At 42.5% G+C, this 17149-nt stretch overlaps 2 protein-coding genes across 4 annotated transcripts in view; one reads left to right on the top strand and one right to left on the bottom strand.

Moving 5' to 3' along the window:
• Nucleotides 1–17047, bottom strand: shld2 (shieldin complex subunit 2). Of its 3 annotated transcripts, none has more exons than XR_006023203.1 (10): nt 16702–17047; nt 11050–12351; nt 10281–10388; nt 9589–9783; nt 9132–9278; nt 8762–8968; nt 8412–8649; nt 4685–4800; nt 4042–4323; nt 1–825 (listed from the first exon to the last, which is right to left on the bottom strand). XR_006023203.1 is itself a non-coding variant. In XM_042064901.1 (9 exons), exons 1-9 carry the CDS (start codon nt 14189–14191, stop codon nt 4145–4147), a joined length of 2538 nt encoding a protein of 845 aa, XP_041920835.1. In that variant the 5' UTR covers nt 14192–14197; the 3' UTR covers nt 3841–4144. The 3 variants fall into 3 exon arrangements, 1 of the variants encoding a protein (XP_041920835.1); XR_006023202.1 differs by lacking the exon at nt 16702–17047 and adding an exon at nt 14146–14197; XM_042064901.1 differs by lacking the exons at nt 1–825; nt 16702–17047 and adding an exon at nt 14146–14197 and having other exon boundaries at nt 3841–4323.
• The window catches only part of glud1a (glutamate dehydrogenase 1a), a 12832-nt gene continuing 11217 nt past the window's right edge, over nt 15535–17149 (top strand). The window contains exon 1 of the mRNA XM_042064930.1: nt 15535–16140. Coding sequence (XP_041920864.1) covers nt 15747–16140 — 394 coding nt within the window. The 5' untranslated portion in view covers nt 15535–15746. The remainder of the gene's footprint in view (nt 16141–17149) is intronic.

Raw genomic sequence — 17149 nt, forward strand, 5'->3', positions numbered from 1 at the left:
ACAACATTGCTAACTTTGCATGGTTTTTAACGTCAACATTTATTCACGCGCTGCACAGTCCACCATTCCAGGACTGTCTATGCTAGCACGCTACACTATTCTGCGCATAAGTATTTTTTGAGGTAGCCTGAAGGAGGAAAAGGCACCATCAATTTAAGATCGAAAAGAATACAGAACACAAATCTCTCTGTGTTGGTGACATTCTCCTCTGGGATAATATCCGTCAAACTGATTGCAGAAACCACCACTCTTTCCAATGTAGTCTATTTATATTGGCCAATGTCCTGCACAAAAAATATTACTGTGCTTTCCACAATAAAAGAAACAACATGCACATTAGATATGCTCACATGCTCATTTACTGGAGGACCTGAGCCCTGGGTATTCCCCTGCAGCATCTGGCCCTTCATCCAGACAGAGGAAATTTTAGAACAATTCACAACATACAGCTTCACTTTTGTGTACAAATGTGTCAGAGTGATTCTGTATACAGTGCATACGTAAAGTATTTACAGCGCTTCACTTTTTCCACATTTTGTTATCCAGCCTTGTTCAAAAATTGACTAAATTATTTTCCCCCCCTCAAAATTCTACACATAATACTCCATAATGACAACTTAAAAAAGTTTGTTTGAGATTTTTGCAAATTTATTAAAAATAAAAAATGAAAAAATCACTGTACATAAGTATTCACAGCCTTTGCGATCACCTGTCTATATAAGGTCCCACAGTTAACAGTGCATGTCAGACCACAAAACAAGCATGAAGTCGAAGGAATTGTCTGTAGACCTCCAAGACAGTCCTGTACAGTCCTGTACATCCATGCTGCGAAAAATAAATCATATTAATGAATTTGTCTCCATCTTCTACTCCATCCCCCACTCTTGAAACTTTTGTGTCTGCTTGTTTGGAATGTCTGTTTGCGGCCGCACACAAAGTAGCCTACTGGCGCTGCAAAGGTGAATAGATTTGTAGCACTTGCCAAAAAAATTGTAGCATTGTTATAAAACCTTTAAAATCTCTAAACAATCACAAGTAGGGCAGTTCATCACAGTCCATCCATTACAACTGGACTGATGAAAGGTACACCTGTAGGCTACATTTTATTTGGGAAAGCAGCAGCATAATGTATTTATTTATTTATTATTAAACAAAACAATCCCTGTCAGTTCCATGCAGTTTTCAACAGCTATCAAGAAGAGAGGTCATGTCATGGTTTTTTGTGAATGTTTCTTCTTCTACATATGCATACGTTTAGTCATCTAGTTCATATGATATTCAGCTTTATTGTCTATGCACAAATACCAGTAGTCTAAAACAAAATGCAGTTTTACCCAGTGGTGCAAATAACTGACATGTCCAAAAGGGCATTCATGAAATGCTTTGCTAGACTGTTCATACACATCTTAATGGGCCAAGTTGAACAGATACTGTCCGTTATTGTTTGTGCAAATAATAGGCTGATTCATGTTCCCTTGCATTTTGCAACTATGAGGTCCATGGTTAATCTGGCTTTCGCCAGACCAAGCTCAATCTTTTAAGAAGTCGAAAAAGAAATCGCTGGCAGATCAGGGTGAGTTCACCCAGGCGCCCAATAGAAATATTGTTTAATTTTGCGATTGAGATATCCACGCACTGGCGCCCGCCCTGCGACGTGTTCGCCCCCGGTTTCAGAGCTATTCTAAATGAAAAAATGCATAGAGGGAGTTATGACAAAACGTGACTGTTAACAAACGATATAAGGTAGGCCCAATGCTAGGCCTATTACACAACATAAATTGTCACTAGGCTATGCTGGCGACCCAAATAAAATCTAATTTGGGAACCAAAGGCTTACAGTATCAAGCGGACTTAAGCTGCCACCTCTTGGCGAAAAGTTAATAGTTTTGCATATCAGTATATTTCACGCAGCTGTGTAAATCACGGAAAGCGCAATTGAAGTGGACACTTCGTTGTTTGGATACTTCACACACACACACACACGTGTTTTTAATCGCAAAGACTACAACTAACAAGCTGGAATCTAAGCACATCGACTCCCCTCTCACACCCTAAACACGCACTTCGAACAAACAAAAAGCGTCTCAGTCTCATGGTATGGCCTTGGATAAATCTCTCAATGTGCGCTCTAAAACATTTGGTAAATGGAGATGTAGATCATCACAGGTGCGTTAATAAATCTACATGGCGAGTTGACACAAATGATTCACTTTGACGAATTGATGTAGTTTCAGTCCTAGTTACTTTACTTTGAGCCATGCTCTTCCTTACTTGAATCACCTTTGAAAATAAAGGGTTGAAGTAGCCTATATGGGTGTTTGGGAATGAACGTTGACTCTAAGCTAAATGTCCCAGCCTGGTGTTTAGGATGCATCGTAGACAGGTTATCTTTCAGGAAGACTATATTTTCCATTAGAAAACCATCACGTAGCGAACGTGTTGTGGCTAACTCACTTAGCTCCTGTTAGTAGCCTAGGTTATGGTCATAAGCAAATGAGGTGACAGTAGAAAGATACAATTAGTGCTGTTATCAATTTGCTTGGTAGCCTATAACCGCATTTATGGTTTTCTACAAATACATCAATAATCAAATTAGCCTCCATCACTCAACCAATGCTAACGGTAGTCTAACATTATTTTACCTACGTCCTAGGATAACTTGTATACGATTAACGTAGCCTACCTGCAGTACAAACCAAGCATGTCCGATAAACATTCTCAGATTTATTTCGGCTTCAAGAATTAATGGGAATTACATTTCATGTGGAACTAGTCCTATCCTTATTAGACGTTCTCTGCAGTAAACTACAGACCTTGTAGGAAGCCTCCATTGTTTTTCCAACCCACTTTTAACTTCCAACAAAATACATCTCACTGCAACATGCGCCATCTAGTGGACAAACGACTATGTATCGCCAATACTGGAAATGCAGCTGTAATGATGATGATGAATATTTTTGGCTTTCCTTTAATCCTACTGAATTTGTAATTATGTATCGGCTGTTCTAATTGCCGATACCGATAGTATGTGCGTGCCTGTGTGTGTGTGCATGTGTATATGTGTGCACCGCCATCTACTTTTAGACCCCCCCATGGATGAAATTCTACGAAACTTGGCATACCCCCAGAGAATGCCAGGTCAATCATACACATAAAATTTGGTGCATCTTAACTGAAGATTAACTGAAGATTGGGGTGATTAAAGCAGAATGATATTGCATTTTATTTTTTTACCGGGGGGGTGCAAATCACAAATGAGCGATTATGGGCCAGGTTGATGTGGGCCCTTGAGACCAACATACCATAAAAAATTCTTCATCCTCATTGCCACGGTTCAGGTAGTTATTTAGGAAAAAATGCATTATTTGGGTTTCGGGGGGGCCCAGCGCGGTGGGGAAGTGGCCCCCGGGGACCAAACGAAATTATTCCGTAAAAGTCTAGTGGGGCTACATACCCACCAAATTTCATGTGCCCCGGTGTTTCGGTGTCCCGGGTATCGTTGACCAAAAATTCAGGAAGTAGATGAAGGGGAAAAAAAAAAAAAAACTTTGACATTTCACATTACTGAAGTGCAATACACCATGCCAGGGTGCATAAGGCAGATGTGCTATAACCGCACCACCACCAATGTGAGATAGTAGCTGTGTATTGGCAGATCCAAAGGAGATTTCTCACACATGACAACACTAACGTGAATGCAGTTTGTAGTTCTGGGGGTGGAGGGGCTGGGAGCCTCACAAGAGAACACTTTGGACTTCTCTGGGATGACAGAATGAGTCATCACGATTCCCGTCTAATGCATCCCCATTTGCGGGGGCATTTTCAACATTACAACACATCTTACAAAAATATTTTTATAAAAACAATAATTAGTACAAGTGTTCAAAATCACAGGTATTGGTTGCCATCAGTTACATTGAATCCTGATAAAGGCTGTCTGCTGAAACGTTGGTTAATAAATAGTTTAAAGAGAAAGGAGTGTGCGGCTACTCTATCAACCCTAACTATTTCATGAAATTATAATATAATCTTATCCCACACCTCTGTTTAGGTGCAGATTCTCTCAGTTCTTTTGTCATCAGTTGCCCTTCTTTAAGTTGGATACGTGCCCAGGAATGATTCAGAGAGCTTCCACAACAGGGGCTCATGGGTTTGCTGGACTGAAGTCCAGCAGGACAAAGTCTTGGATGATGGGAACACTGTTCTCATCACACTGGATTTGGCTTCGGACAGTCAGCAGAAAAGGGCTGCGGTGGGCAGTAGCCAACAGAGAATGGATTCTCTCTGCCACCACCTGGACATGCCTAACATCAGAGGAGGGAGCTAAAGAGATAGAGAGAGAAAAGAGAGAGAAGTTTGATGTTGAGTGAGTGAGTAAGTGAGTGAGAGAGAGGGAGGGAGAGAGAGAAAAAGAGAGAGAGAGAGAAGTGGGGCTATTGAAAATATCACATATTTATTTATTTCATAAAAAAAAATGATACATATAAATTAATCTGTTAACTGAATGAACAGAAAGGTCAAGTAAGTATAACGGAGGAAATAAGTAGTGGAATGTAGCTGTGTAGATGGACTGTATGCACAGTGACAATGAGCAAATCAATCTCACACATATTTAACTATGGAAGCCGCATGCTTCAGTAGTCTGGGTGAGCAAAGCAGAAGCAGTGACAAGCTGTTCACTCACCCACGGTCTTGCTCAGTTTATCTGGGGGAGTATTCAGAAGAACCCTCTGCACCAGAGTGGGAGGCACCTGTACATACACCTGGAACTCACCATCCTTTACCGTCAGTACTACTGGCCTGGGGAAAACCAACACAGCACACAATACGGTAACACGCTTAGAGCTACAACAACAGAGAAAAAAAAAAATTCAGTTTTATTTATATAGTGCCACAATATACGAATATGTGTTTCACCACTCTACAGAGCTCGGCTTGAACTTGAGACTTCCTAGAGCAGGCACTAAGACGACAAGGGCAAGGAAAGACTCATTACTCATTCAGTGAGTGCACTGAGTGAGTAAAAGAGGCCGTAAGCTCTTGAGCAAACCCTTCCAAATGGTCTGTTTAAATGGAGCCCGCCTAGTCCAGATGAAGGGTCTCGAGACTCCAGACAGTTTCTTTAGTTAGCCCTTCAGCTGTTCATCCCTTCTAATGAGTCAGTAGTAGAATCTGTAGTCGAAAAGTTCTCAGTTGCTAGGAGACAATGCTGCTCTGATCTGGTCTGACACAAGCTCTGATCATATGGCACTTAGAAATCCACTGGATTGCACAGGCAGCTTCAAACCACTGTCTCCATTGGCTAACACTTGTCATAGCATTAGAGGGATTTGGGCAACCAGGGTCACTGGCACTTTTTCATCATTGAGTAAACTGTGAGATGATATACTGTATTAGTATTGTCTATATGTTGTATTGCATATTGCTTATTAGTATGGGGAATCATGTAATTTTAGGAACGGTTCATATAGTTTTTTGCAAGTGGTGATTTTTTACTTGCTAGGACCCCATTGAATACAAAACAACCTGTTTTCAATTTTTTTCTTCATTTTCAATGCCAAAATTCTAAATGGCAGACAATATATGCAGAAAAATAATATAAAGGCCTAAATGTTTTTTTTTTTAATAAATATACACATAATAAGGTAGACAAGTGAGATACAGACTATTTACAAAAGATGTATTGCAACATTTGCCAAGAAATTTGGAGAAAATATGTAAATAATAGATTTTTTTTTTTTTAAATCCTCATCTTGTTTCATTATTGAAGAGAAGAGAATTGAGAGAATTGTCCATAGAGATAGGAGTTGTCATCGGGCAAGTAGTGGGTCTCTAGGCTGCGCAGACAGGAATCTGAGCATGGGGACAGCAATAGGCGATGGTAGGGTAATCATAGGGATTGGATTGCCCTAGTTCCCGAGTTCCACCGAAGGGCTTTAGCTGTTTGAAAACCAGGTTTTGAGGAGCTGACACACAAATTTCTCACATCCAGCTAACACGTCTGGAGATGAATGAGGACCTACTACATCCTACAAAGTGTGTTAATGACATCATGCCTTGATTGACTTGAAACAGAAACCTTTCCTTTCCCACGGGATAAACGGTAAATGGCAGGACAAACGATTGTCTTTCAATTTCCTGATAGGATACAATAGGATACCCGATAGGTCCACCGACTCTATGCACGATGTGATTGGCCGGACCGAAGTTTGGTTTTTCCACCTCACAAGCCAACGGAGAGTTGCTAGACTACCCTGGCTGGAAATTACATTTGCTGCCGCTAGGGTGCGTCAAGATCTCTAGGCTGAGATGTATCTTTTGTCGACGTTCTCCAGTGCCCATGATAATGAGACTGTCTTTGTTGATGTCTGGTACCCTGCGAAGGGCAAGCACCAAGACATCTGTGTGACATGTGTAGATATGTGGGGTTTTGCCAAAATTACTTACTGCTACTGCCACCTTTGTGTGTGTGAACTGTGACTGGCAGTTTACATAGTTCAACAGCTTTATGAGCAAGGTAGAGGACGAGGTTGGTTTTGGTTTCCTTCGATCCCAGGAAAGCTTTAAAGTCTTTGATAGGTGTAGTCTTGTATTTTGCATCCCTTATCATGTGCTTTTCCTATTGTATGGACCTGTTTTGTCCTGTCTTTCATGGAGTTTGTGATGGTATAGTTGTTAAATAATAAGTAGCCTATATCTCATTGTAGCCTTGTGCCTTACTTTCAACATTTTCAAAGAAGCATTCTGCCAGATCTTAGCAACAGTCTGTGTCACTTTTCCTGACAACCATCTCCTGCACAACAGCCATGCCATCTATTAAGATGCTATCCAATGTGTGTGTTAATTGCACTGAGCTACTCTCTGTAGATTGTTCAGATGATGCTGTTTCTGAAACCAGTCCAATTCATGGATGGAGGCAGACTTAGCTGTAGTGGGCAGCATTAGGCTTGCATATAATCAACAAATTCATATGTTCCCACAATTTCCTGCAAGTCCTGTTAACAGAATTATTGAAGACCAAAGAGCTCATTGCACACACCCCTATTCTCATCAATGGGACTGAAGTGGAGTGTATCACCAGCTTCAGATTTCTGGGTGTCCACATCTCTGAGGACCTCTCTTGGACCCTCAACACCTCTACCCTGATCAAGAAGGCTTACCAGCGTCTCTTCTATCTGTGAAGGCTAAAGAAGGTCCACAGCCTCCTCAGATCCTGGTGAACTTCTACCCCTGCACCATCAAGCCTATCCTTACCAACTGTGTCACAGTTTGGTATGGCAACTGCTCTGCCCACGCCCGAAAGCATTGCAGAGGGTGGTGAAAACTGCCCAACGCATCACCGGTTCCTCACTCCCCTCCATTGAGGCCATCCAGGGCAAGTGATGCTTGCATAAGGCGCACAGCAGGTTCAGAGGAAGCTTTCCTGCAGCTGAACTCTAGCTCTGCATTCCGGTGACAACCAACCTACAAAGCCCCCCCCACCCCCACCCAATGCCTCCTTGCCTGTGCCTGTTGAGGTGTCCACGACCATAGCAACCTTGACAGGGACAAGAAGGAGGCAGACACCCCCACCCAATGTATGTCGTTTATACATTGTTCACATTACATAGTCATATTTATTCTGCTCTTATAAGGTGCACTGCACATATTTATATTACTCTAAACCTCTCTACCTTATATAAATCAACTGTATACTACTGTCTACACTGCACTAAATTTCTTGACCTGTCTATGCACCACCTGTCGATACTTTGTATATCAAATTTTCTCCTTTTTTTGCACTTCTGGTTAGACGCAAACCACATTTCATTGTCTTCATACTTGTACTCTGCAATGACAATGAAGTTGAATCTAATCTAATCTAATCTAATCTATTGGGGTGAGTGCTTAACATTACTTTAATTCAAATGATTATTAGGTTATGTGAAGGAAACTTTTAATCAGTCAACGTGTTTTTCCGGGTTTGCCAATAAATAGCATAATGGTGGTTACACCCATCACTGGTTGATAATCATGACATCTCATGTCACCCATGGTCATATTTATTACCTAAGCCATTCAATTTTATTAGAAAATGTATGTATATAATGATAATACCTAACATATATCCATTTAAAATGTTTAAAAAGGCGATTATTTGCCATTTTTGGTGATATCGGCCATCTTGGATTTTGGACCTGTGCAGTCTGGGAAAAAATTGGAAACAGGTAGTTTTGCAAACTATAGGGTCTGAAGAAGTGAAAAAACATAATTTGCAAAAATCTATATGAAATTATCCAAACACCTTTTTTTGCTACATATCGCCCTGCACTATATTGTCTGTATTGGTGTGTCACCATCAGATCCAAAGTCCTTGTGGGTACCAACTCACTTAGCCCAAAGCAATCGGATTCTGATTCTGAGAGACTGACCTGTAGTAGTGTCGCACAGCAGTGTGTGGTAGGCACGGGTAGCAGGGCCTGTAGATTCCATTGTCATCAGTGTCCAACTCCACAGCACAGCGCCCACACCCGGTGAAAGTCACGTCTCCAGAGACAATCTCCAAAATTGTCTCAAGGCTCATATGGCTGTTAATCACCTGCCAGGTGTTTTGGGCTGGGCTGCCTTGAAACTGGAAGCCTGTTATTTGTGCTTTAAGCTCCACATCACCTGATTGGGAAGGAGATAACAGTGAATCACAGAGACACAACAAATGGACACACACCCTCGGACAGACATATTGAAGTGGACGACAGTATTTGTGAAGCCATGCGGTCCTAACCTGTGTACTTCTGGGACAGTAGTGTACGTAGGTCAATTTCTATACAGGAGTTAGTTGGGTTGTTCTGGCCCAGCTTGAGGAACTCTGCACAGCGGTTATCACTGGGAGAGACAACCTGGCAGGAGCCCCAGGGAGTTGAATGAAGCTCAAGGAGACCTGAGGTCACATCCTGCTTCACAAGAAGCATCCGGAAATCCCACAGCGCCTCTGCACAGGTGCAGAGAAGAAAATGAAAAAGAATATGTAGATGAAGATGTAAATGCAGGTGACTTGTGTTGTGTTTGTATAATTGGGTTATTGGGTTCATTTTATTGGGTTATCTAACATAACATTTGTTGTTTTTTTATCAACTGAAATTGCTTTACAACACCTTTATGCTTCTGAATGCGCTCCAGCCATGCCAGGGCAGCACCCCATAGCACTACTGCCCCCTGATGGCCATCTGCTTGCTCCACAGTCAACACTGATCTCTGAACTCCAGCCACCCGGGAGATCCCCTGGGCCTCATCCCGCCAGGCTGAGGGGAAAACAGCCTGTTAACACCACTGTTATGGCAACGACACAAATAGCTTCAGTGACGTCACAGAGAACACACAGTTCATTGAAAACAAAGGGAAACACTACGCTGAGTTGTAATATGAAGCCATCTTCCTATGCTATGATTATGAACCATAAATTAATAGTATGATTATGGTATCCCTATGATGTAGTAATTGTTTGGAACCATTCTTGAGTATAAACTGTAATAAATGGAAAAACAGGATAGCTTCCTGAAATTGTGATTTAGTACAGGGCAAAGTCATTATCGATATGACTTATGGTGTTACCTGTTACCATGTTGGTGTGTGTGACCCGGACAAGAGCATGGACTAGGGTATCAGGGCGCAGAGCTTTGAGTTTTGCGTAGGGAATTGTGCTTAGGTCCTGATGGCTGCAACGAGGCAGGGAGAGCAGAAGGGGGCGCCTCTCCCGCAGATGAGCACACAGCTCTCCCAGAGTCCGTCTGTTCACTGCCTGAGGCACTGGGCATTACAAACACAAGGCATTAGCATTTATCATGAGTCATCTATGAACGCTGATGTTCTGTACATCCCTCATGAATGTTAAAGGTGCTCTAAGCGATGCTGGGTAACGTCACTTCTGTTGACTTTCAAACAAAACAGAGAGCTATCTCGCTACTTCCTCCCCCTCCCTCCCGTGCTGCTCCCGTGCAATTGAAACTCTCCTAAACGCGCATCTCGTCTGTGATTTGCTGGAACCGTTTGTTATGTTTTTATGGGCTAGGTTTGCCCAGGTTGTTTTTGTTGCCTGGGCTGTCCACAGAGATCGTGTTTTTTTTACAGTGTATTCAGGACACAGACAGCTAGTGGTTGGTTAGGTGATGTTTGCAGCAAGTGACATAAAATGTTTTAGCCTAAAAAACGTGTGGCATCGCTTAGAGCACCTTTAATATTCATCATGAATGTTAATTCAAAGACCCTGCGTTGATTGTGTTCACTGAACAGCTGTGCAAACACACCTGAGGAACAGAGGCTGTTGGTCACCTGGCCCAGGTTGAGCAGTTTGCTTGTGTAGGAGGACTGCAACACCGTTTCCCCCCTCCACTTGTCCTCGTGAACCCTTATGCCTATCAGAGCCATTCCAAATACAGGGATTGTTTGGAGAAAGCAAAAAACAAAATGGTAGAAACAATTATGTTAGAGGATTTATCAACCACTAATAACTTAAATGTTAAAGCTCAAACCAGCTAGACTGCTTTCTGCTCTCTAAGATCTGATAACAGCATTGCCTACTTATGTGTTCTTACATGAGGACTTCCAAAAGTACAAGAAATGAAACAGACTTAAGCAATGCTATCTAAAGTTCCCTTAAAGTCCTCTCATAGTTTCAGATATTTATAACTGCAAAAAGTGGAAATATATGACTGCAAATCTCAAGAGCTATGAAATCTCTCTAGCTCTAACGGCTTCTACACACAGTTGCGTGCGTTGCAGTGCTGAAGACGCATCCCATTCACTTTACATAGGATCACGTCATCCGTTGCCGAACTGAATTGTGGGTCCGTTGCGTCGCATTTCTCCCGTCGCTCGCGTTGAGAAGTTCAGCTGTTGCTGCACCGACAGATGGCACCGGCCAATCACGCCAATCGACGGACGGCACCAACCAATCACATTACGGTTATACTTCAAGTCATTTGCATAGCTACCGTCGGGAACACCCACTGGCATGCGTTGACGGAACGCAACTGTGTGTAGAAGCCGTTATAGGTTCGGTCCTGCCCTCGCTACCTGTGATTAGCAGCACATCTCCTGGCTGTACTGTCAGTACCCAGAAGGCAGCGGTCCTCCACATCACCACTTTCATTTCCACATCCGACTGGTCAGTGACTATCAACGTTGCCAGGGGAATAGCACTTCCTGCTGCTGCACCCCTTTTCATCTTCACCTCCTGGAGGTGAGAGGGGTGCACCACAGCAGCTAAAATCGAATACTGCACTCCGTGTGTTTTGCATCTGGCCAGGAGAGTTATACAGCCAGCCCATGCTTTCGGCTTTGAATGGTGACCTTCCGGTGTGGTTGGAGACAACTTGCTCTTTTTCCGAGCAGGAGAGACAGGTGAGCTGTGAGCGGGCCGGCCAGGTGGAGTCTGTGTAGGCTGGCTCGGTAAAGCGAGACAGGGCGGAGGAGTTCCCTGCAGTGGGCCGTCTTTGTCGACAGGAGCTGGAGCTGCCGCTGCTGCAGAGATTCCCTGAGTGCAAAGCAGCCCATCTGGCGTCCTCTCCAGCATCAAACCCCCTTCCTGCTGCCACTGAATCTCGGAGAATCTGTCCAAAGAGGGTTGCAGGGTTCCTCCCACTGCCCGGCTGCTGCTGCCTGGGCTGGAGTGGGGGCTGTACAGCTCTGGCGAGGTCCTGGAGATCACTGGAGTCTGCTGCTGGGTCAGTGGCGTGTGTGGGGAACCCATTCCTGTAGGCGCTGGTTCTGGAGGAGGCCCTGATGTCCTTTTCATGAGAAGGGCTTGGCTCTTTGTCCACACGCTGAGGTACAGAGTCTCCACAGACATAATATCAGAGCAGGACGGTTGGCATTCGGACACCGTGAGAGGCTGAGCAAGTGGAAAGCAGCTGTCTAGGTAGCCTTGGAGTGATTCTGAACAAAGGTCATCATCATTCTGTGATAGATTTTTTTTCTGAGAACGCTGGCTTAGTGGGACAGGTGGGGAAGGGTTGGCAGTGACCACATTTTCTCCATCTTCTTCAAACAATGGCAATGAATGCCCCTCAGATGTTGTCGCCAATTCAAAATGACCCTTGCTGACATCTATATTCACCTGCCCTGATGAGATATTTGCCTGCACTGAATCAGGGTTAACCTGGACCCCTCTATCATTGGTCCGAGGCCTTAACTGGCCCTGATCCCAGGACAGTTCCAGGGTTTTCCATTCATCACTAGAGTCTTCATGAGCATCTCTAGCTGATGCACTCAGAGAGGAGCATGGTGCACCGAGAAACACATGAACCTTAGGTTTGTCTGTCATGCTCTTTTTGTCCTCTCGATGCAATGCAATCCAATTCACTGCTGATTGACTACCTAAAGACAGGAAAAAATGCACAATATATACCATATGATTGTCAATATGATGTCAATATACACACAAAATACCATATGATTGTCAGACTAGAGTTAATATAACATGCTAAAAGAGAATAAATTACATTACAAAATTACATTTTTATTCATTATTTAGATGAACTAAGAACATGTACACAAAATGAGCCTAAATCATTTGAGTGCTCAATCAGAGTTGCAGAAGGCATGTCTGAACATCTAATCTCTGACAGGCAACAAAGTCTGTGTACAGGAGTGATTTTTTCACTGGCAAATGATCTTTGAAAGGGACATAGTTCAGATGATCCAAACGTGTCTTTTGTCCACTGTTTGTTCAAACAGGGAGCCACTAGAAAAAACTGAATGTCAAGGTCAATAAGGGAAAAAATGACCTAGACACTCTGAAACTTTTAAAACTTAGCATTACCAAACAAATTTTTTTCTGAATTCCCAAGGCTACTCAAGCAGCCCTGATACACGTTCTTACAAAGAAAAATATCCGTTCATGATAAAACATTATGTGTGTTTGCACAATAATTGACAGTGATTCTGTCAGCAGGTCTCGAAGGCAGTCAGAAACTTGGTAATGCAGGCAAGTCAGTGGTGGTAATGTTCACATGCAACAGCTGTTAACAATAAACAGCTATTCAGTCCAGACCATAGTCAGACTTAAACATTCTCCAGAAGTGATGTGTGATGGCAAACAAGGGAAAAAAACAGCCGTAGCTATAGAGTACCTCCCCTGAACCCACCAACCACATGATGGGTGTTGGTGCTACGGCAACCAATGGCACAAAAGAAAGAGGCCAGTAGAACTTGAGAGCACCAACAATGATTTATGACAGTGAGGCAGATGGAGAACTGAATAAGGTGATGTAGTGGAGCTTAAAACTGCCCTGAATGAAAGAGGGGATGTTCTTTTAAACGTATTCAATATAGTTTATTCTTGTAAACAAGAAATCCAACCATTTCCTTGCATATGCATATGTACACACATATTTACACACAGCCTTCCTGTACTGTGACATGCATAAGAATGCTAGCTTTGAAGCAAGATATAGGGAAATGTTGTCATTCCATTACTGTTAGCAGCAGGACAGCATTCACAGAGCTTCTGCTATGGGGTATCAAACACACAAGACATTTCTTAGTGTGGTGTGAAGAGGAATGCTCCTCTGTCCGGCCTCTTGACCAAAATGTCTATTGTACAGCATTGATAGGAACTGAAGATGCAGAACTAGGTACTACTATATTTACTCTAAGTAGGTAGGGCTTAAAACTGGATTTTTTTTTGGGGGGGGGATTCCTTTAGAAGACTTTAAGGAACATGACAACTATTTTGGAAATGAGCTTCTGTCGATCTTATTTGATAATAAGAGGATATATACAGTTCTCTTCTCTGTGCATGCAATGACCCCAGTCTGACACCTTTAGCCTAGCTTAGCATAATTAACTGGTAATGGGTTACTGGTAATGGGACCAGTTAGCCTAGTGCAGTGGTTCTCAACCTTTTTTCAGTGATGTACCCCCTGTGAAAATTTTTTTCAGCAAAGTACCCCCTAACCAGCACAAAGCATTTTTAGTTGAGAAAAAAACAGAGTACTGTGCCATCAGTGTCTAATTTATTAAACTTTGGAACTGATACACTCATACAAAATTCAAACATTTGGGGAAAAACTATTTTGAACATTTTACATTTTAATAATCCATGACTAAATGTATTGCAAATGATTGTATATTTTTCAAATGATATGTATATTTTAAAATCTCACGTACCCCGTGGAGTGCCTTCACGTACCCCCAGGGGTACGGGTACCCCCATTTGAGAACCACTGGCCTAGTGTATAGTTACAAGGGCACTATAGACCCTTTCAACAATGCTTGAACATTCTATTTGGGCCCCAGTCTACTTCCTCTGCATTAAGATAACATATGGAATGTTAAAAAGGAAGTCTTGTGGGGCCAACTATGATGCTGATAATGGAACTCTGGTGTAACCCACTTCCAGTGAATAATGTTCAAATATCAGACAGGGTTGTTTCAAGCACAAAGAGAAAAGTTGCCATATTCCTTTAATGCAGGTTGCTTCTCATTTAATTACACAAATACAGCAGATGACTGTCCACAGTGCACAAAGCAAGATCCATAAAGACATTTGTGATTTTGGTATGGAGGAACTTGACTGGTCCATTGAGAACAGTGTTCTCTATAGTTTCTCTATCAAACTAATACCTTTGAGAAGAACTGAAAAGAGATTGCGAATTGACGAGCCAGGCTTTCTTCCAATATTGCCTGACCTCGCAAATACTCTTCTGAATGAATGGGCAAAAATGTCTAGCGTGGCCACACCCACCTAGAATCTCCTTTCACAAGTCTTTGGTTTTAACCATAGACTGTAAAAAATAGGTTTTAACTAGGCAAAAAAAAAATCCATCCACACTAAAATCATATGAATATCCTTCCCAAAAGAGTGGACACTATGTGTGTGTGTGTGTGTGTGTGTGTGTGTGTGTGTGTGGCACAAAGGCCAAAAGATGTGAAAAATATGTGCAATGGTTAAGTAGGCTAAATAATGGAAGAACTGAACTGCTGAAATACAGAAAGGCTTTTTGTCCACACACACACACAGTGGATCTCAAATTCCTGGATCTAGAGAAAGGAGTCTAACTGGCAGGCAAATCGAATCAAATCTGGCAGGCAATCAAAAGCAGTGATTGTAGATTGCTATCCCATCCTACTCCAATCTAGGAGCTTGCACGCTGCTCCAACAAACGGCAACAAACACACACCAACCGTTGGGTCAGTGTGGGTTGGGTTGGGTTGGGTTGGGGCATTGTTGGCGTTTGTTGGATGGAGTTTGAACATTCTAAAGACTACCAACTTTAGAATGTTGGAGTTTGTTGGAGTAGTGTGCAAGCTCCTTTAGCCTACTGCAATTTTCTTACAAAAAAAGAGAGATTTGCATTCTCAAAAAAGTTGGAAGGAGTTGGAAATGTAAGCAACGAGTCGTAATAATACTGTAGCATACCGTATTGAAGTAAGATACTTTCTCTTCTACGTTTCTTGTGAAAGAAACCTGTCAAAAGTCGTCTGCTTTGGAATTCTAGCATTAAGTTTAAATTGATAATCGGTTCCAGGAATCACCGGTGGAACGCATATTGTTTCATCGTTCTGTGTACACGCCTGAGGTCCTCCCACGCCAACTGCCTTTTTAAGCAAGATACTCCCTACTCGGTCGTTGTCAGTTCATTACTGAACGGGACAGAGAGAGGAGGCGCTGTCTCGTTTTTTTTTATGTCTTTCCTTTACCCAGTTCGTAGTTTTCCCTGTAGTTATCTGTAGTTCAGTTTACTTGATTAATTCCTACCTTAGTAAAGATGTACAGGTATCTTGGAGAGTTACTCTCACGGGGAGCAAGTGGTGCTCTGGCCTCGGGATGTGTCGACTCTGCCCTGCCTGCTTCCGCGTCTTTAATGCGGATTCGTCGCTACAGCGAGGCCGTGGGAGATGATGACCCCAACTTCTTTACAATGGTGGAAGGATTTTTTGACAGAGGAGCCTCAATTGTGGAGGATAAGCTTATGGAAGATCTCAGGAATAGAGAAACACCCGAGCAGAAGAGGAATCGAGTCCGAGGGATTCTCAAGATCATCAAGCCCTGTAACCACGTACTAGCAGTGTCATTCCCCATCAAGCGAGACAACGGGGAATGGGAACTGATAGAGGGCTACCGGGCCCAACACAGCCAACACCGGACCCCCTGTAAAGGAGGTAGGACAGGATAAGCTAACGCTAAACGTGTTCCCCATGGCGTCCCGTCGACTTAGCATGACAGTTCAAGGCGTGCATTAAATGGCATTGGTCTGCTTGCTAGCAGCTAAACATCTCTGAAGTTGTGGTAGAAACTATTTGTTGTTTTGCAGATTTTGTTTTCAAAGTTGTTAAAATACGTTTCAATTAACATGTTTTTAGAAGAAACGCTTGGATATGTTGTCTTGTTACGTTAGCATAGCGAATGGCAGTGCGGTCCTCCCAACTTCATTCGCAATGTTTTAGGTTACCTTAACGTTAACGTTACAACGTTTGGATGGGATGTCATTAGTACAGTGCAAAACAAATATCAAGCGTTATTGAAAATATAGTTTCCCAGTCACCACCAAATAGGCTAATGAAGTTCGAATGTCCGTCAATGCTAACAGGTAACGTTAACGTTAACAGTGAAGTTCTTAACGTAACAAACTTAAGCGATAGGTGACCATACGATAGCCAGCTAGCAAAAAGTAGATGGCTAAAATTAACCAGTTTATAACCTATCCTCATTTTGCTAAATACCTCTGCAAATGCTAATCCTCTATTCATAGGAAACGGTTTCTTCCATAGTCCCCATTGAAAATAATCTGCAGGGCTATCTCCGACGTTAGCTTTACGTTAAATTTGTGGTTGAAAGTGACGCATGTAAAGTTAAGGTTGGCACAGAGCGGTAACGTTACAGAAGCTGAGGCACTAACGTTACCATATCTTATTATTATTATTATTAATGTTTTTTTTATTATTATTATTATTATTATTATTATTATTATTATTTAAATTAAGGCTAGTCACATTAGGGTAGCTATTGTTCCTCTTGTTTGTCAGTTGACATTGTTGAATGTGCTGCAATCTACTCATCCTCCATACAAAGCAGCATGTGCGCCTCTCAAGGTAGAGTTTGTACTCAACCTCTTCCTACTTTTGACGTGTTTGAAGTGCCCATTAAAGAGCCAGGGCTTTCAATCACTCC

This window comes from Alosa sapidissima, chromosome 16, assembly GCF_018492685.1.
Source record: "Alosa sapidissima isolate fAloSap1 chromosome 16, fAloSap1.pri, whole genome shotgun sequence".
Lineage (NCBI taxonomy): Eukaryota > Metazoa > Chordata > Actinopteri > Clupeiformes > Clupeidae > Alosa > Alosa sapidissima.